Here is a 23,498-nt window from a genome sequence, read left to right as displayed (position 1 = left end):
ATGAAAGTATGAGCACAGAGCAGGTCTAGATGCATTTATTAAAATTAATAGTTTAAACATGACACTAACTAGATTGTTAAAGAGCAAAGAGAGGGTTTGTTTTAAATCACAGATAGGGATCTGAGTTCTGTTGCTTGCAATTCCTACTCCATGCGGGAACTTCAGAAGCTTTACGTGTCTTGGGGTACCACTTTTGGAGTAAATGTCTTCAACTGCTTCAGCTCAAGATTTCCGAGCTCCAGGGGCAGCTGGAGTCATTGCGGAGCATCAGGAAGGACGTGTGTTTCCTGGATCGTACCTTCAGGGAGATGGTCACCCAGAGGCAGAGAGGGGTCAGGATAGTAGATGAGTGGTCAAGTAGGATCAAGTAGGAGCAGGCAAGAAATTCAGGAGTCTTTAGGGTGTGTGCCACTATCAGGTACTCAGCATTGGAGATTCTGGGAGTGATGACAGCTTGAAGGAGCGCAGCCCAGACCATGACACCAATGGGCAAGGGATCATACAGGAGGGAACAGCAAAGCTTAGAAATGCAATCTTTATAGGAGATTCCATACTTGGGGGCCAGACAGGCATTTCTGCAATCATCAGCATAATGTGTTACCTCCCTGGTGGCAGGGCAAAGGACATCACTGAGAGGATGGAGAGTATTTTGCATGGGGAAGAGATTCAGAAGTTGTGGTACGCATTGGGAGCAATGACACTAAGAGGGCAGGTATTGAGGTCCTACCATCAGAATTTTAGAAGCTAGGGAGAAGGTTAAAAAGTAGGACCTCAAAGGTAGTAATCTCTGGATTATTCTCAGCCCCATGTGCTAGTGAGAGTAGAAATAGGAAGATAAGGATCAATGCTTGCAGGAGGGAAGGTTTCAGATTCTTAGGGCATTGGGACCAGTTCTTTGGCTTTATAAATTGAGGCATTAAGTACTAAAGCAGGGAAGGTGTGCTAAACCTTTAAAAAGCTCTGGTCAGGCCACAACTAGGGCATTGCATTCAGTTCTTGTCAACACACTTTAGGAAGGATATGAGAGCCCCTGAGCGGTTGCAGAGGAGATTTACCAGAATGGTTCCAGGAATGGGGGATTTTAGCTGCAAGGTTAGGTTGGACAGGCTGGGGTTGTTCTCCTTGCAGCAAAGGAGATTGAGTGGAGATCTAATAGAGATGTACAAGATTATGACAGATTTGGATAAGGTATACAAAAAAAAGCTGTCCCCATTAGCTGATGCATCACATGGACTAGGAGGCGTGGATTTAAAGTTTTGGGCGAGAGATGCAATGGGAATGCGAGGAAGAAATTTTGTTTTATTTGCACAGCAAGTGCTAATGATCTGGAACTTGCTGCCCATGAGGGTGGTAGAAGCAAGGTGATCAATGATTTCAAAAAGAAATTGGGCGGGCACTTGAAGGAAATAAACTTACAGAGCTAAGGAGTGAATGGGACTGACTGGATTGATCCATGGAGGGCCGGCATTGACTTGCTGGACTGCCTTCTGGGCCATAAGTGGCTGACTCTATACGAAAGGAACTCTGAAGAGAATTTCACAAACAGCAATTGTATAAAGTGCTGGTGCACCCATCAATACAATAGTTATAATAAGGTGATCATGTCCAACATGGGTATGTTCAGTGGGAGATCTAGATTCATGCTACCTACTCACTCTTGGTCAGAACTTTTAAAAGTATTGAAGGAAATTAGGGTGATGAGAAAGAAAAAGGTCAGGAACACAGGAAATTATAGAGACAGGATGAGGTCAGTGAGCCCCTTGGGCCTACTCCACCATTCAATTAAAACCATGGCTGATCTGCACTTCAATTCCTGCCTTTGTTCCATAACCTTTAATACCCTTGCCAGACAAAAAAATCAATGTCACTCTTGAAAGCTTCAATTTGTCCCCCAGAATCCACTTGGGGAAAAGAGAGCTCCAGATTTCCACTACCCTATAGGAAAAAACTGCTTCCTGATTTCACTCATGAATAGCCTAGCTTTAATTTTAAGGTTATGCCCCCTTGCTCCGGAATCTCCAGCCAGAGAAAATAATTTCTCCATATCTATGGTAACAAATATTCTGATCATTTTAAAAAACTTGATTAAATCACTCCTCAATTATCTAAACTCAAGGAAATACAAGGCAGATTTTTGCAACCAGTCTTTATAACTTAATCCTCTAAGCCCTTATATCATTCTGGTGAATCTGCACTGTACTGTCTGCAAGGTCAGCAAAAAACAATGTATTTATTCTGCACCTTACAGAGTCCTACATCACTCAAATAGGCCATGTGGCACAGCAGGTCCATGGTGTTGATGCTCCACCCTTCATTTAACCCTGTCAACATATTCTATTTCTTTCTCCTTTATGTATTCCTCTCGTTTTCATTGAAATGCATTTATGCTACTGGCCTCAACTATTCCTTGTACACTGTGACAAATGTGAGATTGGGACAGGGATTATTTTCTTCGACATTCTCACCACTCTGGGTAAATACATTTCTCCTGAGTTTCTCATTGGATTTATTAGTGATTATCTTATATTTATGGTCCCTTGTTTTGGTCCCACTGAAAAATGAACTCACCTCTATATCTACCCTAATATAATAAAATTCATAATCTTAAAGATCTCTAACATGCCACCCTTCACTCCATATTACATCATTAAGTATCACAGTATCGCTACATGCGGAAGGAGGCCATTCGGCCCACTGAGTCTGCACTGGCTCTCTAGGAGCATTCCACCTAGTCCAACTCCCCTGCCTTATCCCTGTAACCTTGCACATTCTCTCTCTTCAGGTAACAATCCAATTCAGTTTTGAATACCTCGATCGAACCTGCCTGCACCACCTGTTCAGGAAGTTCATTTCAGACTGCAGCCACCCTTTGGGTGAAAAAATTTTTCCTCATCACATTTACTCCTTTTGCTAATTATTTTGAATCTGTGCCCCCTAGTTCTTGATGTTCTCTAGAGTGGGAACAGTTTCTCACTACTTACCCTGTCCATACCCCTCAGGATCTTGAATATCTCTATCAAGTCTCCTTTTCTCCAAGGAAAACAGTCCCGACCTCTCCAATCTATCCTCATAACTGCAGTTGTTTATCCCTGGAATCATTCTTGTTCCTCTGTACTCTCTCTAATGCCTTCACATCCTTCCTCAAGTATGGCACCCAGAACTAGACGCAGTACTCCAGATGAGGCCTAACTGGTGTCTTATACAAGTTCAACATGACCTCCCTTAGTCTTGTATTTAATGCCCCTATTAATAAAAGCCTAAGATACTATATGCTTTATTAACTGCTCTCTCAACATGCCCTTCCATCTTCAATGACCTATGTATGCATACACCAAGGTCCCTCTGTTCCTGCACCTCGTTTAGAGGCTCTCCTTTTATTTTAGACTGTCTTACCATATTTTTCCTGCCAAAATGAACCATCTCTCACTTCTCTGCATTGAACCTCATCTGCCGCTTATCTGTCGAATCCACCAACATGTCTATGTCCTTTCGAAGATCAAGACTATCCCCATCATAGTTGACAACATTTCCAATCTTCATATCATTTGTAAATATTGAAATCATGCCCTGCACACCACAGTCTAGGTCATTAATATATGCAAGGAAAAGCAAGGGTCCCAACACTGACCCCTGAGGAACTGAACTACAAACCTTCCTCCAATCTGAAAAACAACCATTTATCACTCCTCTGCTTCCCATCACTCAGCCAATTTCTTATCCAAATGCCTAGTTTCCCTTTTATTCCATGACCTAGAATTTTGCTCACAAGTCTGTTGTGTGGCACTGTATCAAATGTCTTATAAAAATCCATATACACCACATCAACAATATTTCCCTTATCAACCTCCGCTGTTACCTCCTCAAAAAACTCCAGCAAGTTAGTTAAACATGATTTTTCCTTAATGAATTCATGCTGGCTTTCCTTAATTATCCTGCACTTGTCCAAGTGACTATTGATTTTATCCTGTACTAGTTTCCAGAAGTTTCCCTACCATTGAGGTCAAACTGACTGGCCTTTAGTTGCCAGCTTTATCCTTGCACCCCTTCTTGAACAAGGGTGTAACATTCATAATTCTCTAGTCCTCTGGCATCTCTTCTGCGTCTAAGGAAGGCTGGAAGATTATCACTAGTGCCTCTGAAATTTCCACTCTCACGTCCAAAGTGACATTCTGTTCTCAGGCTTTGGGATCTTTCAACTTTCCATATAAACTGCCTCACCAGGAGGGCCATAGATCTACCTACTTAGTTAAAGAGCATAGCCCATCACAGCTTAGTTAGAACATGTATACTTAAGTACGTCTGCCACTTGCTGCATTAATTCCACAGGGTAAGCTTCTTAAACAAAGGCTGTATAATGGCGGTCACTAAACGTCACTACACAGCAGCAAGCAAACTGCAATCACCAAGCTAATCTGGCTCACCCATTCTCCAAAGTCTGATTCCATTGTGATTAATTAGGGGTTTCAATTTAGCTTATTAACATGGAAGTATAAAGCCTACTGATATTTCAGCACTGCACCTCACAGAAAGAGCAGGGTGGTAGTAGTGGTGTTGGGGGGGATAGTGAAGAAGAGGAGCCTGAAGAAAAGTAGGTATTTATTAGCCAGGATATCTACTCCAGTGATTCTTATTAGAGTGTATGTCAAGGAAGGACTGAACCAGATTCAGCTGCGCTGTCTTCTGAGGTAAAATTGCTGACCAACTCTCAGTAAGCTCACCAGTCTTAGACAAGGTACCAGAGACTTGTACCCCAGCAAGGGTCAGTGCCTTTAATATTCTGCAATGTTACACCATTTACTTCTCATTATTTGTTGAGATTCTTGGACACTTTTACTTCACAACAACAATCGGTTGTGTATATTTTCCTTAGACTGTACTAGGAAACTCTTATAGCGTATACTCACAATTAATATTGCTACGAAGCAGGCTAGAGTTGTATTCCAGTCTCCACTTGCTGCCGCAGATGCTTTTCCAACAAGAACACTGTAGAATATGAAGTCACCTAAACCAAGTTTCACACCCCCTAAATGTAAAGCAAAAGAGAATCTGATAGTGATGAATAAAAGAATGAGTCCCACTGAAAGGGGTTACAAGGAAAAGGGGAGAGATGAGGGAAAGGGGGGAAAAACAATTACATGAAGAGCACAGCAAATCAAGTCATTGAAGGTGGCAGGAGAGGTTGAGAGAGATTAATAAAGTATACAGAATCCTGGGCTTTATCAATAAAGGAACATAGAGTACAAAAGCAAGGAAATTATGTTAAACCTGTTTAAAACACTGGATCAACTTCAACTGGAGTGTTGTGTCCAGTCCTGAGTGCCACACTTCAGGAAAGATGTGAAAGCATTAGGGAGAACATAGGAAAGATTCACGAGAATGGTTCCAGAGATAAGAAACATCAGTTACATAGATGGGTTGGAGAAACTGAGACTGTTTTCCTTGGAGAAGGTTGAGGGGAGATTTGATAGAGGTATTCAAAATCATGAGGGGTCTAGATGGAGTAGATAAGGAGACTGTTCCCATTGGTGGAAGGGTTGAGGATGGAAGGGTAGCACAGGGTTGATGGGTGAAAGGGACTGGGTGCGACCCTAACAATCTATTCCTACCAATGGTACGGTTACTTACTTTCCTCTGGATCTTCAATTGCCACTGGAGGGCTTGGCAGAGACTGTACAGCTGACCGACTCTCCTGGGTCGATTCCATAGGACCCAACGTGGCATCTCTGCTGTTTGTCCACTCTTGGGTGAACCCTCCATCATCTGCATGGGTCGCACCATCATCTATCTGGGCCTCACCATCGCCTGCACATGTTTGATTAAGGGCAAGGTCTACAGAAATTAAGAGAGAAGCCACATTACTAACACAGACAGTTACTGTTTACACTGAGACAAATTATAAGGTCTGATTGTACCTAGGTACCACCTCAATAGTCAAAGGTTAATATATTGCAAAATGGTGTGAAAAAAGAGCACAGGCCACTTCATCCAGTCAATGATGCAACTTGGTGCACTCTGGAAAGCACTGCCAACACTGGTGGAAGCAGATTCAATAGTAACTTTTAAAATAATTAAATACTTGGAAAGAAAAAGTTTACAGGGCTATTAGGAAAGAACAAGGGAATGTAACTAATTGAATAGCTCTTTCAAAGAGTCAATACAGCCATAAGAACTGAAAGACTGTATCATTCCATGATTCTAGCTCTCATACTGTTCGCCCATTATGGTACCATATAATACCCTGGGAGATAAAAATTATTGGGGGCGGGAGGTGTGAGATTCAGGCCTCGGAGGAAAAGGGGTAGTTTGTGGCGGAGGGTGTTGGGCCGTAGTGGCGGAGGGAGCAGAGGAGCGGAGGGGGTGGGGAAGTCAGAGTCGGGCCTGGCAGGGAGTCGCGGAACGGTCCCCGCGGAGATGGGGGAATGTGGGAATCCTATGGGCTGGGGAGTTCTTGTCCGGGGGTGTAGCCTTTTGGGGGTGGGGGAGTCCCATGGGCCTGTACAATAGTTACCCAGAAGTTAGAAGAGTTTCAATTCTTCTAACATTTTCTGGGTAACCATTGGTGTAATCCAATCAGATCCACCCAAAGTTTGCAATCTAAAATCAAGTTTTCAAATGGTCCCCAGTGCAGGGCAATTGACCAGGGGATGTTTGCACTTCTGGGCATTTGCCATACAAATCTTGCATGCGAGCCTCCAAAGGGGATTTCCCAGCACATCTTTGGAGAACACCCCCAATTCAACACCCTGGAGCTCAGAAGTTATGGCCCTATGGCTCCATATGCCTCAACATAATCGCAACTATAAAGGAACTTCAATTATACCACTACCAATCATGCATTACTCCATTGAAAATAGAAGTAACTCTTGACCCCTGAAATAATAACTAAGAGCTCTGGATTTGGTACTATTCTGAGCCTTAATCTTTGTCACTAGGTTCAAGACCAAAAAACTTCATGAAGGTGCCAAGCATTGTACACTTAATCAGCCGAGAAAACAACCTAAATCTACTGAACCAAAATTCAATGCAATTTAGAGCTTAGCTGATGTTGACAATTCACCCAACACCCCTGTACTCATTGAGGCTCCTAGTCCAGCAACAGCTCAGATTTAAATGCCTCATCACTTGCAAAACCCTCTGAGATCTTGCCCCTCCCCATCTGTATAACCTTCCCCAGCCATCCAATCCTTCAAGATATCTGTGCTCCTCCAATTCTAGCCTCTTGTATTGCCTTCACCCCGATATTGGTAGTCGTGCTGCAAGTTGCTGTGGCCTTAACAGCAATAGAATTCCCTCCCTAAACCTCATTGACTCTCACTTTCCTTTAGTATGCTTGTCAAACCGTACCTCTTTGACCAAGCTTTTGTCCTAATATCTCACATGGACATCTCAATTTGTCTGACAACACTTCTGAAAAGCCCACTGGGATGTTTTACTACTTTAAAGGTGTTTTATAAATGGAATCTGTTGACAGTTCTTCCCTCGCCCGCAAGCTCCACCACTGAAAACGACAAGTGCAGCAACATCACCCCCAAGTTCACCTCCAACTACATCCCACTGTCACTTGCGCACAGATTGCAATTCATGGGATGTGGGCTTCGCTGGCTAGGCCAGCATTTATTGCCCATCCCTAGATGCCCTTGAGAAGGTGGTGGTGAGCTGCCTTCTTGAACCACTTCAGTCCATGTGGTGTAGGTATACCCACAGTGCTGTTAGGAAGGGAGTCCAGGGTTTTGACCCAGCGACAGTGAAGGAACGACGATATATTTCCAAGTCAGGATGGTGAGCGACTTGGAGGGGTACTTCCAGTTGGTGGTATTCCCCTCTATCTGCTACCCTTGTCCTTCTAGATGGTAGTGGTCTTGGGTTTGGAAGGTGCTGTTGAAGGAGCCTTGGTGAATTCCTGCAGTGCATCTTGTAGATGGTACACACTGTTGCTATTGAGCGTCAGTGGTGGAGGGAGTGAATGTTTGCGGATGTGGTGCCAATCAAGCGGGCTGCTTTGTCTTGGATGGTGTCAAGCTTCTTGAGTGTTGTGAGAACAGCGCTCATCCAGGCAAGTGGGCAACGTTCCATCACATTCCTGACTTGTGCCTTATAGATGCTGGACAGGCTTTGGGGAGCCAGGAGGTGAGTTACTCTCGTCGCAGGATTCCTAGCCTCTGACCTGCTCTTGTAGTCACAGTATTCATATGGCTTGTCCAGTTCAGTTTTTGAACTGCTGGCTTATGATCATCACCAAAAGACTGCAGATCAAAAGCAGTCCAAGATCACCTTCTCAAGGAAACGGAGACAGGCAACCACAGTGACCTTGCCATTTCAAGTACAAAATACATGCTTCAACCAACCATGTTTGTTAGTGCCTAAGCAAAGTTCAGCTGGGACACTTGAAAATATTGCTTTATAATAGCTGGCTTTTTTTTTGAAAGTTAAATACACAGTAGGAAGCAATCAGTTGGAGCAAGTGGAGTAGGGATGAACATAGGAATCCTTCTGCTTTTTCTTCATATATTCCTGCCACTTGCAGCATACTGGAGGGAGCCTGGTGTCTAATTTACAAGTCAATTTTTTTTTGCAGTGCATTTCTTCCACTTAGAATACTTGTCTTCACAGACAATTGTGACAGAACTCTCGACGAACATCTCTGCTTTTGAATACATGTCCAATATCTACATAATAAATACACAAATGCATAGTCAAAACAGACTGCATTTACACAGAGGTGTCTAATGTAACATGATCCAAGGCACTTCACAACAGCATAACTGGACCAAATTCTTCACTAAGCTCCATAAGCAGATATTAGTTCAGCTGACCCAAAGCTTAGCCAAAGCAATAGGTTTTGAGGAGTGTCTTAAAGAAAGAGGGAGAGCAGACAGGTTTAATGAAGGAATTCTAGAGCTTAGGGATTAGACAGCCAAAGCTGGCCGTCAATTATGCAATGATGAAAATTGGGCTGCACAAGAGACCACAATTGGAGGAGCAGAGAAAATGAGCTGGATTTGGTGTTTAAACCGTTTTGTACTCTGGTCAGACTCTTTCCAATGCTCCGGAGCTAGTGCAGAAGAGAGTCATGAGACTTTTCCTTAACGTCACAGGATTCATGAGGTCAGAACGCAGAAAAAGGCTTCCTGAGGCCTTGGTGCAAGGCAACTGATGACGTTTTAAAGGTGTACAAGATTACTAGTAGTATAGATGAGGCTTTCTGTGGTTACGGTTGCAACAAAGGGTTGTTAGTCCTGCAACCATAGTCTCGCAAGATACAGGTCCAGGTGGTATTAAACAAGCTTTAATGTCCATTGACTTACTGATAGTGTCATTCATATACTACTTTTGAAGAAATAACATTAAATGGCAAACGGAGTAATTAGCACAAAGGCCAATTCCACAGAACTTGGGAATTTGAGTGAAGGAATTTGGCACTGAGAGGAAAAAGATGCCAATGTAACATGAAAATTGTATTCATCGACCTAGAGAAGGCTTCTGATCAAGTGGCTAGGGGAGGAAGTCTGGAGATGTGCTAAAACTCGTGGAGTCTCCGAGAAGAACTTACAACTATTAAAGGATGTGCACAGGAGTGCCAGGCAAGAGTAGGCAGCAGCATGGGGGAGAGTGAGAGTTTCAAAGCCAAAGTTATTTCGCACCAAGTGTCGACACTGAGCTCCTTCCTCTTCATAATTGTCATGAATGTTCTAACTGAGAAAGTGAGACAGGAAGTGCCATGGTCAGTGATGTTTGCATTGAACTATGTAGTGGGGATGATGAGAACATGATTAAGTATTTGGAGAACAGCACTGAAAGACAGGAAATGAGGTTCAGTAGACCAAAGACCCAATACATGGACTGTCAATCTGAACAATGGAAAAGGATCAGAGTGAAGGTGTAAAGATTATGGGTGAAATCTTGGAGAAAATGAGTAGCTTCAAGTACCTTGACTCAGCGGTGACAGAAGATGAAAGTATGAAAATTGAAATTAAGCATCGGATGAGCTCTGGTTGGACTAAGTGGAAAAAGTGCAGTGGAGTGTTATGCAATAGAAACACACCACTGAAACTGAAAGGAAGAATCTACAAGACAGTTGTGACAATCCTTGTAATATTGTACAGAAACTTGGGCAACATCAGGAAGAGAGGGGAACAACAACTGGATACTTATGAGATCACAGAATCACAGTGCAGAAGAGGCCCTTCGGCCCATCAGTGAGAAACACCTGACCTACCTACCTAATCCCATTTACCAGCACTTGGCCCATAGCCTTGAATGTTATGACGTGCCAAGTGATCATCCAGGTACTTTTTAAAGGATGTGAGGCAACCCGCCTCCACCACCCTCCCAAGCACTGCATTCTAGACCATCACCACCCTCTGGGTAAAGAAGTTTATCCTCACATCCCCCCTAAACCTCCTGCCCCTCACCTTGAACTTATGCCCCCTTGTGACTGACCCTTCAACTAAGGGGAATAGCTGCTCCCTATCCACCCTGTCCATGCCCCTCATAATCTTGTACACCTCGATCAGGTCGCTCCTCAGTCTTCTCTGCTCCAATGAAAACAACCCAAGTCTATCCAACCTCTCTTCATAACTTAAATGTTTCACCCCAGGCAACATCCTGGTGAATCTCCTCTGCACCCTCTCCAGTGCAATCACATCCTTCCTATAATGTGGTGACCACAACTGCACACAGTACTCCAGCTGTGGCCTCAATAAGGTTCTATACAACTCCAACATGATCTCCCTACTTTTGTAATCTATGCCTCAATTGATAAAGGCAAGTGTCCCATATGCTTTTTTCACCACCCCACTAACATGCCCCTCCCTCTGCCTTCAGAGACCTATGGACACACACCAAGGTCCCATTGTTCCTCAGAACTTCCCAGTGCCATGCCATTCATTGAATACTTCCTTGTCAAATTACTCCTTCCAAAGTGTATCACCTCACACTTTTCAGGGTTAAATTCCATCTGCCACTTATCTGCCCATTTGACCATCCCGTCTATATCTTCCTGTAGCCCAAAACACTCAACCTCACTGTTAAACACCCGGCCAATCTTTGTGTCATCTGCAAACTTACTAATCCTACCCCCCACATAGTCATCTATGTTGTTTCTATAAATGACAAATAATAGGGGACCCAGCACAGATCCCTGTGGTACGCCACTGGACACTGGCTTCCAGTCACTAAAGCATCCTTCTGTCATCACCCTCTGCCTCCAACTAAGCCAATTTTGAATCCACCTTATCAAATTACCCTGTATCCCATGTGCATTTGCCTTCTTTATAAGTCTCCCATGTGGGACCTTGTCAAAGGCTTTGCTGAAATTCATATAAACCACATCAACTACACTACTCTCATCTACACCTGGTCACCTCCTCAAAAAATTCAATCAAATTTGTTAGGCATGACCTCCTCTGACAAAGCCATGCTGACTATCCCTGATCAAACCTTGCCTCTCCAAGTGGAGATAGATACTCTCCTTCAGAACTTTCTCCAATAGTTTCCCTACCACTGATGTGAGACTCATTGGCCTGTAGTTCCCTGGCTTTTCTCTACAACCCTTCTTAAATAGCGGAATGACATTAGCTGTTCTCCAGTCCTCTGGCACCTCCTCAAAACAGATGCAGATGCTGAGATGAATGTGTGGATTGACAAGAAAAGACAAATCAGGAACCAGCACATCAGAAAGTCAGTGAAGATTGTGGAGGCATTGAAGAAAGTAGCCAAGAGACTGAAATGGTATAGTCATCTGTTGCAGAGAGGAAATGAGGTGAGACAAGTGATGGAGATGGGGCTGCTAGAAGAGGAGGAGGAAGGCCTAAGACTAGATGGAAAGATGCAAGAGGCTTAAATGCAGCATGAAGAATGGGTGACTGAAAGGAGGAGATGGAGAAGGGTCATCAATTACCATTGTGGCAAACCCAAGAAAAATGGGAGAAACCAAAAGGAGGGAAGGAAGAGGTGCTGTTCTGGTCTTTTACAGAACAAACAGTGGTCTTGTAGGAAAGGTCATGCTTGATAATTAGTTTTAGTTTAGTTATGTGTCATGATCAAGTAATTGAAGCATATCAATTAACCTGAGAGGAGAGTGTGAGAGGGGGACCCTGGGACAGGCAGTCAGCAGCACCTAGAGGAGAGTGCGAGAGGAGGAATCTGGGACAGGCGGTCAGCAGCACCTAGAGGAGAGAGCGAGAGGATGACTCTGGGACAGGCAGTCAACAGCACCGAGAGGAGTCGGGAGTTGAAGAGGAGCGCGAGAGGAGTCAGGAGTTGAAGAGGTGCTGGGAGAGCAGGGGTGACTGAGGGAAAACAAAAACAGAATTACCTGGAAAAACTCAGCAGGTCTGGCAGCATCGGCGGAGAAGAAATCAGTTAACGTTTCGAGCCTTCATGGCCCTTCGGCAGAACTGGAGCATAGTTAGAAGAAGGGAGAAATATAAATTGGTTTAAGGTGGCGGGGTGGGGGGGAAGAGACACATTGAGGGTGTGGTGTGATTGTGGAGATGAGCAGATAATCAAAAGATGTCACAGACAAAAGGGTCAAAGAGGTGTTGAAGGTGGTGGTATTTGTCTGAGAAAAGTGCTAATTAAGAATGGAAGACAGGATATTCAAAGTACAGCTCTAGTGGGGGTGGGGTGGAAAGACTAAAGGTTTTAGTTTTAGATTTAAAAATAATGGAAATAGGTGGGGAAAGAAGAATCTATATAAATTATTGAAAAAAAAAAGCGGGGGGGGGGGGGGGGGGGGGGGGGGGAAACGGGGTGGGGATGGGGGGAGGGGGAGTTTAAGATCTAAAGTTGTTGAATTCAATATTCAGCCCGGAGGGCTGTAAAGTGCCTAGTCGGAAGATGAGGTGCTGTTCCTCCAGTTTGCGTTGGGCTTCACTGGAACAATGCAGCAAGCCAAGGACAGACATGTTGGCAAGAGAACAGGGTGGAGTGTTAAAATGGCAAGCGACAGGGAGGTTTGGGTCTTTCTTGCGGACAGACCGCAGGTGTTCCGCAAAACGGTCGCCCAGTTTGCGTTTGGTCTCTCCAATGTAGAGGAGACCGCATTGGGAGCAACGAATACAGTAGACTAAGTTAGGGGAAATGCAAGTGAAATGCTGCTTCACTTGAAAGGAGTGTTTGGGCCCTTGGACGGTGAGGAGAGAGGAAGTGAAGGGGCAGGTGTTGCATCTTCTGTGTGGGCATGGGGAGGTGCCATAAGTGGGGGTTGAGGAGTAGGGGGTGATGGAGGAGTGGACCAGGGTGTCCCGGAGGGAACGATCCCTACGGAATGCCGTCAGGGGGGGTGAAGGGAAGATGTGTTTGGTGGTGGCATCATGCTGGAGGGAGTTCGGTGAGGAGGGAACGAGGTGATCCTTTGAGTACCGTGAGTACAGCCGGGTAAGCATTTACTTTTAAGGTCTTATTTTGTTCATCGTTTGTAGGGGCTATATTCTGTAACACGAGAAGCAGGGAAGAAGGATCCGAGAGTAATTGATATCAAGTATCTTCCAAAAGGATTAATTTAATTTAAAGGGGTAAGTCATGGCAGGAGAGCTCAAAGCCGTGGTGTGCTCCTCCTGCTCTATGTGGGAAGCCCGGCGCATTTCCAATGCCCGGGGCCAGCATGTGTGCGGGAAGTGTCTCCAGCTGCAGCTCCTGGAAGCCCGGGTTTTGGAGCTGGAGCGGCGGCTGGGGACACTTTGGAGCATCCGCAAGGCGGAGAGTATCGTGGATAGCACGTATAGAGAGGTGGTCACACCGCAGGCTAAGAGTCCACAGGCAGGAAGGGAATGGGTGACCACCAGGCAAAGCAAGAGGACTAGGCAGGCAGTGCAGCAATCTCCTGTGGCTATTCCCCTGCAAAACAGATATACCACTTTGGATACTGTTGGGTGGGAATGGCCTCTCAAGAGAAAGCAGCAACAGCCAAATTTGTTGCACCGTGGTTGGCTCTGCTGCACAGGGGAGGAGTAAAAAGTACGGGAATGCAATAGTTATAGGGGATTCAATTGTAAGGGGAATAGATAGGCGTTTCTGTGGCTGCAGACGAGACTCCAGGGTGGTATGTTGCCTCCCTTGGTGCGAGGGTCAAGGATGTCTCAGAGTGGCTAGAGGACATTCTGAACGGGAAGGGTAAACAGCCTGTGGTCGTGGTACACATTGGTACAAACGACATAGGTAAAAAAAGGGATGAGGTCCTAAAAGCAGAATATAGGGAGTTAGGAAGTAAGTTGAAAAGTAGGGCCTCAAAAGGTAGTGATCTCAGGATTACTACCAGTGCCACGTGCCTGCAGGATATATCAGATGAATATGTGGCTAAAGAGATGGTGTGAAGGGGAAGGTTTCAGATTCCTGGGGCATTGGGACCTGTTCTGGGGGAGGTGGGACCAGTACAAACTGGACGGGTTACACCTGGGGAGAACCGGGACTGATGTCCTAGGGGGAATATTTGCTAGAGTGGTTGGGGAGGGTTTAAACTAAAATGTCAGGGGGCTGGGAACCTATGCAAGGAGTCAGAGGAGGGGGAATCAAAGACAAGAATAAAACACAGAAAGCAGAATAAGAAAAGTGATAGAGAAATCAAGGGCAAGAATCAAACAGGGCCTCCATGAAAAATAGTGGGAACGGGACAAGTAATGTTAAAAAGACAAGCCTTAAGGCTTTGTGCCTTAACGCGAGGAGCATTCACAATAAAGTGGATGAATTAACCACGCAAATAGATATAAACAGGTATGATATAGTCAGGATTACGGAACTGAAGATCCAGGGGTATTCAGTATTTAGGAAGGACAGACAAAAAGAAAAAGGCGGTGGAGTTGCATTGCTGGTTAAAGAGGTAATTAACGCAATAGTGAGGAAAGATATTAGCTCCGACGATGTGGAATCTGTATGGGTAGGGCTGAGAAACACTAAGGGGCAAAAAACATTAAAGGGGGTTGTATATAGACCCCCAAACTGTAGTGGTGATGTTGGGAATGGCATTAAACAGGAAATTAGAGACACATGTAATAAAGGAACATCTGTTATTATGGGTGACTTTAATATGCATATGGATTGGGCAAATCAAATTAGTAATACCGTAGAGGAGGAATTCCTGGAGTGTATACGGGATGTTTTTCTGGATCAATACATTGAGGAACCAACGAGAGAACAGACCATCCTCGACTGGGTATTGTGCAATGAGAAAGGAATAATTGGCAATCTAATTGTGTGAGGCCCTTGGGGATGAGCGACCATAATATAATAGAATTCTTTATCAAGCTGGAGAGTGACGTAGTTGATTCTGAGACTTGGGTCCTGAATCTTAATAAAGGAAACTACGATGGTATGAGGCGCGAGTTGGCTATGATGGATTGGGAAACGTTACTTAAAGGGATGACGGTGGATAGGCAATAGCAAACATTCAAAGAGCGCATGGGTGAACTGCAACAATTGTTTATTCCTGTCTGGTGCAAAAGTAAAACAGGAACATTCACCAAACCATGGCTTACAAGGGAAATTAGAGATAGTATTAGATGTAAGGAAGTATGAGTATGAGAGTAAGCTTGTAGGGAACATAAAAACTGACTGTAAAAGTTTCTATAGGTATGTGAAGAGAAAAAGATTGGTAAAGACAAATGTAGATCCCTTACAGTCATAAACAGGGGAATTTATAATGGGGAACAAAGAAATGGCTGACCAACTAAATATAGACTTTGGTTCTGTCTTCACAAAGGAGGACACCAGTAACATATCAGAAATGTTGGGGAACACAGGGTTTAGAGAGGGAGGAACTGAAAGGAATCAGTACTAGTAGGGAAATGGTGTTGGGGAAATTGATGGGATTGAAGGCTGATAAATCCTCAGGGCTTGATAATCTACATCCCAGAGTACTTAAGGAAGTGGCCCTAGAAATAGTGGATGCATTGGTGGTCATCTTCCGAGATTCTATAGACTCTGGAACAGTTCCTACAGATTGGAGAGTAGCTAATGTAACCCCACTATTTAAAAAGGGAGGCAGAGAGAAAACAGGGAATTATAGACCAGTCAGCCTGACGTCGGTAGTGGGGAAAATTCTAGAGTCCATTATAAAAGATTTAATAGCTAAGCACGTGGAAAACAGTGGCAGAATCGGACAGAGTCAGCATGGATTTATGAAAGGGAAATCATCTTCGAAAAATTCCAGTAGATTTGTCAAGCATGTAACTAGTAGAGTTGATGAGGGGGATCCAGTGGATGTGGTTTATTTGGACTTTCAGAAGGCTTTCGACAAAGTCCCACATAAGAGATTGGCGTGTAAAATTAAAGCGCATGGGATTGGGGGTAGTGTACTGAAATGGATAGAAAACTGGTTGGCGGTTTAGAGTAGGAATAAACGGGTCTTTTTCCGAATGGCAGGCAGTGACTAGTGGGGTACCGCAGGGATCGGTGCTGGGACCCCAGTTATTCACAATATATATGATTGATTTAGATGAGGGAATTAAGTGTAATATCTCCAAATTTGCAGATGACACAAAGCTGGGTGGGAGGGTGAGCTGTGAGGAGAATGCAGAGATGCTTCAGTGTGCTTTGGACAAGTTGAGTGAGTGGGCAAATGCATGGCAGATGCAGTACAATGTGGATAAATGTGAGGTTATCCATTTTGGTTGCAAAAACAGGAAGGCAGGTTATCATCTGAATGGCTATAAATTGAGAGAGGGGAATGTGCAACGAGACCTGGGTGTCCTTGTACACCAGTCGCTAAAGGTAAGCATGCAGGTGCAGCAGGCGGTAAAGAAGGCAAATGGTATGTTGGCCTTCATAGCCAGAGGATTCGAGTACAGGAACAGGGATGTCTAGGGATGTCTTGCTGCAATTGTACAGGGCCTTGGTGAGACCACGCCTGGAATATTGTGTGCAGTTTTGGTCTCATCATCTGAGGAAGGGTGTGCTTGCTATAGAGGGAGTGCAGCGAAGGTTTACCCGACTGATTCCTGGGACGGCGGGACTGACATATGAGTTGATTAGGATTATATTTGCTGGAGTTCAGAAGAATGAGGGGAGATCTCATAGAAACCTATAAAATTCTAACAGGACTAGACAGGGTAGATGCAGCAAGGATGTTCCCGATGGTGGGGGAGTCCAGAACCAGGGGTCACAGTCTGAGGATATGGGATAGACCATTTAGGACTGAGATGAGGAGAAATTTCTTCACCCAGAGAGTGGTGAGCTTGTGGAATTTGTTACCACAGAAAGTAGTTGAGACCAAAACATTGTATGCTTTCAAGAAGGAGTTAGATATAGCTCTTGGGGCGAAAGGGATCAAAGGGTATGGGTGGAAAGCAGGAGCAGGCTATTGAGTCGGATGATCAGCCATGATCATAATGAATAGTGGAGCAGGCTCGAAGGGCCGAATGGCCTACTCCTGCTCCTAGTTTCTATGTTTCTAATATGATATTCTGCTTAACTTTAGTCAATGTAAGACACTTGCATCACACCATGCGAGTCTTTGTCTGTAGCTACATCCTTTCTTGACAAGTGCAATGCAGCACATGGCCCTAGTCCTGTGTAAAGTACACTTTTATGGCTTACTTACAGAACACATGCTGCAAAGTTCGTCAAAGCTGGATGAACCAAGGCCTGAAACCATTATACTCCCAAGTCATCAACACTTAGTTATACTTTGAGTTAGAAGGCCCTATTGTCTGAAGAAAACAGCTGTGAGTTTTCAAACCTTGTGTCTTAAATTAATTTAGCCTTTTAACTTGTAGTGTCTTAAGAGAACTAGTTACTTTCCTTCAAAACATACAACAGACCTATGCATTACTTTGGTTCTGTAACTTTGAGAATTATGTTCTGTGATCAGTTTTGATCATGACTTTTATTCCCTATGAACATATATTATTTGAATGTATTATGCTGTATCTTGGTACCTCAGTTTTAACATACTGGTTATCTTTATGCACTGATGTTAGAGTACTTTGTAATTTCAGTATTAGTTTAAGATTATGTCCCCCTTGTACAATTTTGTTATTTTTAAGTAACTTGCTTCAGGCAACGTCATGAGGAAGTCACAAATAGGCATTTGAACTTTCCGGAACACCTGAGATATATCAATTAGGTATTTTAGGATGATGAGCTCGAAGCATCAATCATTCGGAAGTGACGCCACACATCCGCTTATCTCAAATAAGCAGACAAACAAATTACCTTGTGGTGCCTCGTTATCTTAGTGGAAAGCTATAAATTTAATTAAAACACAGGGAATAGCTGTAATGGGAAGGATGCTCCCACAAGTGACTGGCATCTTAGAGAATCATCAGTCAGGGTTTAACAGGAAGTGATATCAATAAGGCAACCATCACCCTTAAGAGATCAGACATGAATCATGCAGAACCTAATCAATCAGGAACTGATCACACATTGTCTGGACCAGAGCTAGGGATACCACTGGTCATGCACAGAAGTAGCACCTAGAAAGGGTTAATAAGCACCAGCATTTAGCAACCAGGCGTACAGCATGAAGAAGAAAACAGACTTCAGTCAGCAGAACAGAATAAGAGACAGCAATGCAGTCAACTGGAAGTCGCGAGTCAGTGTTCCAAAGTGAACTGACTGCTTCCACTGCCTTTACTAAGTACTACATTTTTATACTTATTGTAATTAACTTAATAAATTCTGTGAAACTTGTGACAATATATTTGTAGCCACCATGGTCTGTAGCTAGTCGGAACTGCAAGTCCTTTTTAAATCAGCTCTCCTAACTCAGTCTAACAATTGTAACTGACTTAAATCTTACAATTAAGTTAACGAGGACCCCAGATCTTACAGTCCGAGAGAGGGAGTAAGAGACAGGGAGACCTGAAAGTCCAGTGACATGAATTAGGTAAGCAGGTAAGTGATTGGCTGGTGAGCATTAAGTTCCTTTCTTCTCTAAACTGCAGCAGTTGTTTAAACCAGTACTGTATTCAATTTTTGGTTAACCAGTTAAGCCACTTAATATAACCACAAATTATCACTGAGTGGTATTTCTAAACTTAAAACCCATATTAGTTACATAAAGTAAAATAAAGGTGACAGTACAGGTGATGTTTTCCAGCTATTACACCTGGGTATGATCCAAAGCAACCACATCCACAGTACGTGTCTGCAGCTTGAGGAACTTTGGCTCAGAGTTGATGAGCTGGAGTCCAAGCTTCGGACAACGCGATGCATCAGGAAGGGAGAAAGTTAGTTGGACACTTTGTTCCAGGAGTCAGTTACATCTCTTAAATTAGCTATATCCGATTTAGTCCGTGGCCAGGGACAGGGGTGAGGCAGGTATTGGAATTCAGAAGGTAGCACTGGAGGAACCTCAGCCCTTGCACTTGTCCAACAGGCTCAAGGATCTTGCAGCCTGTGTGGATAAGGACAGTGACTGCAAAGAGGATGAGCAAACTGACCAGAGCACTGTGATTCCAGGGGTAGTAAAACAGAATGTGGTTGTAGTAGGGGATAGTATAATTATGGAGATGAAATACTGCTCTCTGCACCTGAAAGCATGAGTGACAAAGGCTGCATTGCCTGCCAGGGTTAAGGACATCTCCTCGAGGTTTGAGAGGAACTTGGAAACGGGAGGGGAGGGATCCAGTTGTCGTGGTCCACGCAGGTATCAATGACATAGGAAGAACTAAGAAATTCTGCTTAGGGAGTATAAGCAGCTCGAAGCTAAATTAAAAAGCAGAACCACAAAAGGTAATCATCTCTGGATTACTACCTGAACCACAAGGAAATTGGCACAGGATAAGATCAGAGTGTTGAAAGCATGGCTCAAAGATTTGTGTGGAAGAAATGGGTTTTGATTCATAGGGCACTGGCACCAGTACTGGGGAAAAGGGAGCTGTACCATGGGTTGCACCTATGCATTAACAGTATACCTAGGTGCATGGCTGTAGACAGTACGTGTGAGGTGTTTACCCCACAATCCATTCAGCTGCCAACTCTTGTTGTAGAAGCTTTGTTCATTGTATTGTGACGCATTGGCCGACCTTTATCTTTTACTGTGGCACATGAGTATGGACTATCTCCTGTGCTGGGTGTTCATCATTCTGTGTTTTAAGTTTCCAAACTGTCTTTGTTCATGTACAGAGATAAGCTTCAATTTTCCCTTTCCTCGCATTCGTGCTTTGAATAAACAGATTCAAGTAAAGCATGCTGAGACATGTTGACCACTTAAACCACTTTGAAATATTCTAACAAACTCTTATTATTTCCTATGAAACTACAACAGTTGCGCAAACACAGGTTTAAACTGGTGAACAGCAAATTTAATACAGGAGGTTCTTGCTCATGGAAGAAAGCATCAAGGATTTCTTGGCAGAATAGTGGAAATGAAACTCAAGCTATTTAAGAAACAGTTGGATGCAATTATTGAAAGAGCTAAAGCAGACTGAATGACATTCTGAGGCTGTAACTATCTTCTGACAAGAGTACAAGACACATATGCACTTTTAAACATGAAAGGCAATGACAGACAAAGGCTGATGGTGGGGGAAAAGCATAAATTTTGTTTACCCTAAACGTTTCTTTTCAATTATCTGTTTTCTAAACCTGAGCAACTTAAAAAAAAAACTTAGATTATAGTTAATTGCAAAAAAAAAATTAAGTAAAACCTTCCTCTGCTACTTGGGCTGGTATTATTGCATGTTGTAAATGAAAGAATCAAGGCTTTATAAACATTGTTCAGAAATTAAATGCAACACTAACAAGCACAAAATTAGAGAAGTATGACAGTTTTACATATGGTGAAACACTGCCTCTGATTTGCACAATTTTATTACATAACTTACATAGTGAATTTGTTGATTTTACTTGTTTTCTATAAAGCTTAGAAAAAATAAACTGTTGAACTCACCGGGCGGTGGCAAACCAGAATCATTCGGAGCACTTGGCCTGGCTTCTGGATCAATATCTGCCATGTTAACCAACCATACCATTGTCGCTATGCAAGAGCAAACAGGAGAGTTAACCCAGTGAATGAAGACTTTCAGTTAAAGAAACAAAAAGAAAAAAAAAACAAATCTTAACTTACAGGAATAGATTAGAGCTGGAAATATTGGTTCATTTCTCTCTTGGGCAGTCTCAACCAGAATGCGCAAGGGGCCCTTGGGGCATAGCACCGCTACCAGATCTGAAAAACAACATTTGCTCAATACAAATTTTGTATCATTTGATAGGAAAGTTACAAGGAAACATAAAACTGAATCAATACAATTCACACACTCTAAACCTTGCCCTTCTGGGTGGTAGAGGTTGTGGGTTTGGAAAGGTGATCTTGGCAAGTTACTGCAATGCATCTTCTAAATGGTACACACTGCTGCCACTATGTGCCAGTGATGGAGGGAGTGAATGTTTAAGGTGGTGGATAGGGCATCAATCAAGTGGGGTGCTTTGTATTGTGGCGTATCGAGCTCCTTGAGTGTTCTGGGAGCTGCACTCATCCAGACAAGTGTAGGGTATTCCATCGCACTCCTGACTTGTGCCTTGTAGATGGTGGATAGGCTTTCGGGAGACAAGAGGTAGGCTACTCTGCTGAATTCCCAGCCCTGGACCCACTCCTATAGCCACAGATTTATGATGCTGGTTCAGTTAAATTTCTCATCAATAGTAACTCCCAGGATGTTGATGGTGGGGGAATCCAGAAATTGTAAAGCCGTTGAATGTTACGGGGACATGATTAAATTCTCTCTTATTGGAGATGGCCATTACCTAGCACTTGTGTCGTGAATGTTACTTGCCATTTATCAGTCCAAGGTTGAATGTTGTCCGGGTCTTGCTACATGCAAGCACAGTCTGCTTTATTCTGAAGAGTTGCAAATGATACTGAACACACTGCAATCATTAGCGGACATTCCCACGCAACCTTAATTTTGCAAAGTATAACACAACCAGACACAGATAGGACTACATTGCATGTTACATGGAATGTACAACACAAACTGGCCATTCAGTTCAACTGGTTTATGCTTCACACAAGACTCTTTCCACCCTTCATCCCATCCTGTCAGCATGTCCTATTCTTTCCTCCTTCAAGTGCTTATCCAGCTTTCTTTTAAACACATCTACCTCAACCACTTCAGATGGTAGTGAGTTCCACATTCTAAACTTTCTCTGAGTAAAGTAATTTCCCCTGAATTCTTTATAGGATTTATTAGTGACAATCTTATATTGATGGCCCCTAGTTTTGTACTCTCCACAAATGGAACCATTTCTTTACCTCTAGCCTATCAAACCCTTTCAATCTTCCAAGGCATCTATGAAGTTACCTCTGAGTCTTTTCTAGAGAAACGAGAACAGCCTCAACATGTTTTTTGTTTGTTCATTTTGGGATGTGGACGTCACTGGCTAAGCCAACATTTATTGTCCATTCCCAATTGCCCTCGAGAGCTGCCTTCTTGAACTGCTGCAGTCCAGATGGTGTAGGTACACCATAGTGCTGTTAGGGAGGGAGTTCCAGGATTTTGACCCAGCGACTGTGAAGGAACATTTGGGAGTTTGGAAGGTGCTGCCTACAGAGCCTTGGTGAGTTTCTGCAATGCACCTGGTAGATGGTACACATTGCTGCCACTGTTTGTCAGTGGTAGAGAGAGTGAACGTTTGTGGAAGGGGTGAAAATCAAGCGGGCTGCTTTGTCCTGGATGGCGTCAAGGTTCTCGAGAATTGTTGGAGCTGCACACATCCAGGCAAGTGGAGAGTATTCCATCACACTCCTGACTTCTGCCTTGTAGATGGGGAGTCAGGAGGTGAGTTACTCGCCCCAGGATTCCTAGCCTCTGACCTGCTCTTGTAGCCACAGTATTTATTTGGCTAGTCCAGTTCAGTTTCTGGTCAATGGTAACCCCCAGGATGTTGATAGTGGGCATTCAGCGATGGTAATGTCACTGAATGTCATGGGATGATGGTTAGCTTCTTTCTTATTGGAGATGATCGTTGCCTGGCACTTCTGTGGCGCAAATGTTATTCACCGCTTGTCAGCTCAAGCCGAGATATTGTCCAGGTCTTGCTGCATTTGGACATGGGCTGCTTCAGTATATGAGGAGTCACGAATGATGCTGAACATTGTGCAATCATCTGCGAACATCCCCATTTCTGACCTTATGATGGAAGGGTGATCATTAATGAAGCCGCTGAAGATGGTTGGGCCTAGGACACTTCCTTGAGGAACTCCTGCAGTGATGTCCTGGAACTGAGATGATTGACCGTCAACAACCACAATCATCTTCCTTTGTGCTAGGTATGACACCAACCAGCAGAGGGATTTCCCCTCGATTCCTATTGACTCCAGTTTTGCTAGGGCTCCTTGATTTGACTCTTTGTTAAATGCTGCCTTGATGTCAAGAGCAGTTACTCTCACCTCACCTCGGGAATTCAGCTCTTTTGTCCATGTTTGAACCAAGGTTGTAATGAGGTCAGACGCTCAATGACCCTGGTGGAACCCAAACTGAGCATCAGTGAGCAGGTTATTGCTGAGCGAGTGCTGTTTATAGCACTGTTGATGACCCCTTCCATCACTTAACTGA

At 43.8% G+C, this 23,498-nt stretch overlaps 1 protein-coding gene across 2 annotated transcripts in view; it reads right to left on the bottom strand.

Annotated features, from left to right (window-relative positions):
• Positions 1–23,498, bottom strand: part of LOC144693244 (presenilin-1-like) — an 85,903-nt gene that overhangs the window by 6,769 nt on the left and 55,636 nt on the right. The window contains exons 7-10 of one of the 2 annotated variants that reach the window (XM_078562908.1): positions 21,011–21,109; positions 20,834–20,920; positions 5,626–5,829; positions 4,905–5,023 (exon numbers count right to left, since the gene is read on the bottom strand). In XM_078562908.1, the coding sequence (XP_078419034.1) occupies positions 4,905–5,023; positions 5,626–5,829; positions 20,834–20,920; positions 21,011–21,109 (509 nt within the window). The remainder of the gene's footprint in view (positions 1–4,904; positions 5,024–5,625; positions 5,830–20,833; positions 20,921–21,010; positions 21,110–23,498) is intronic. The other variant, XM_078562909.1, reaches the window with a different exon arrangement.

The sequence above is a fragment of the Cetorhinus maximus genome, chromosome 18 (genome assembly GCF_964194155.1).
Source record: "Cetorhinus maximus chromosome 18, sCetMax3.hap1.1, whole genome shotgun sequence".
NCBI lineage: Eukaryota > Metazoa > Chordata > Chondrichthyes > Lamniformes > Cetorhinidae > Cetorhinus > Cetorhinus maximus.
Note: the sequence above shows the minus strand (reverse complement) of the source record. Positions and strands in the feature narration are given on the sequence as shown.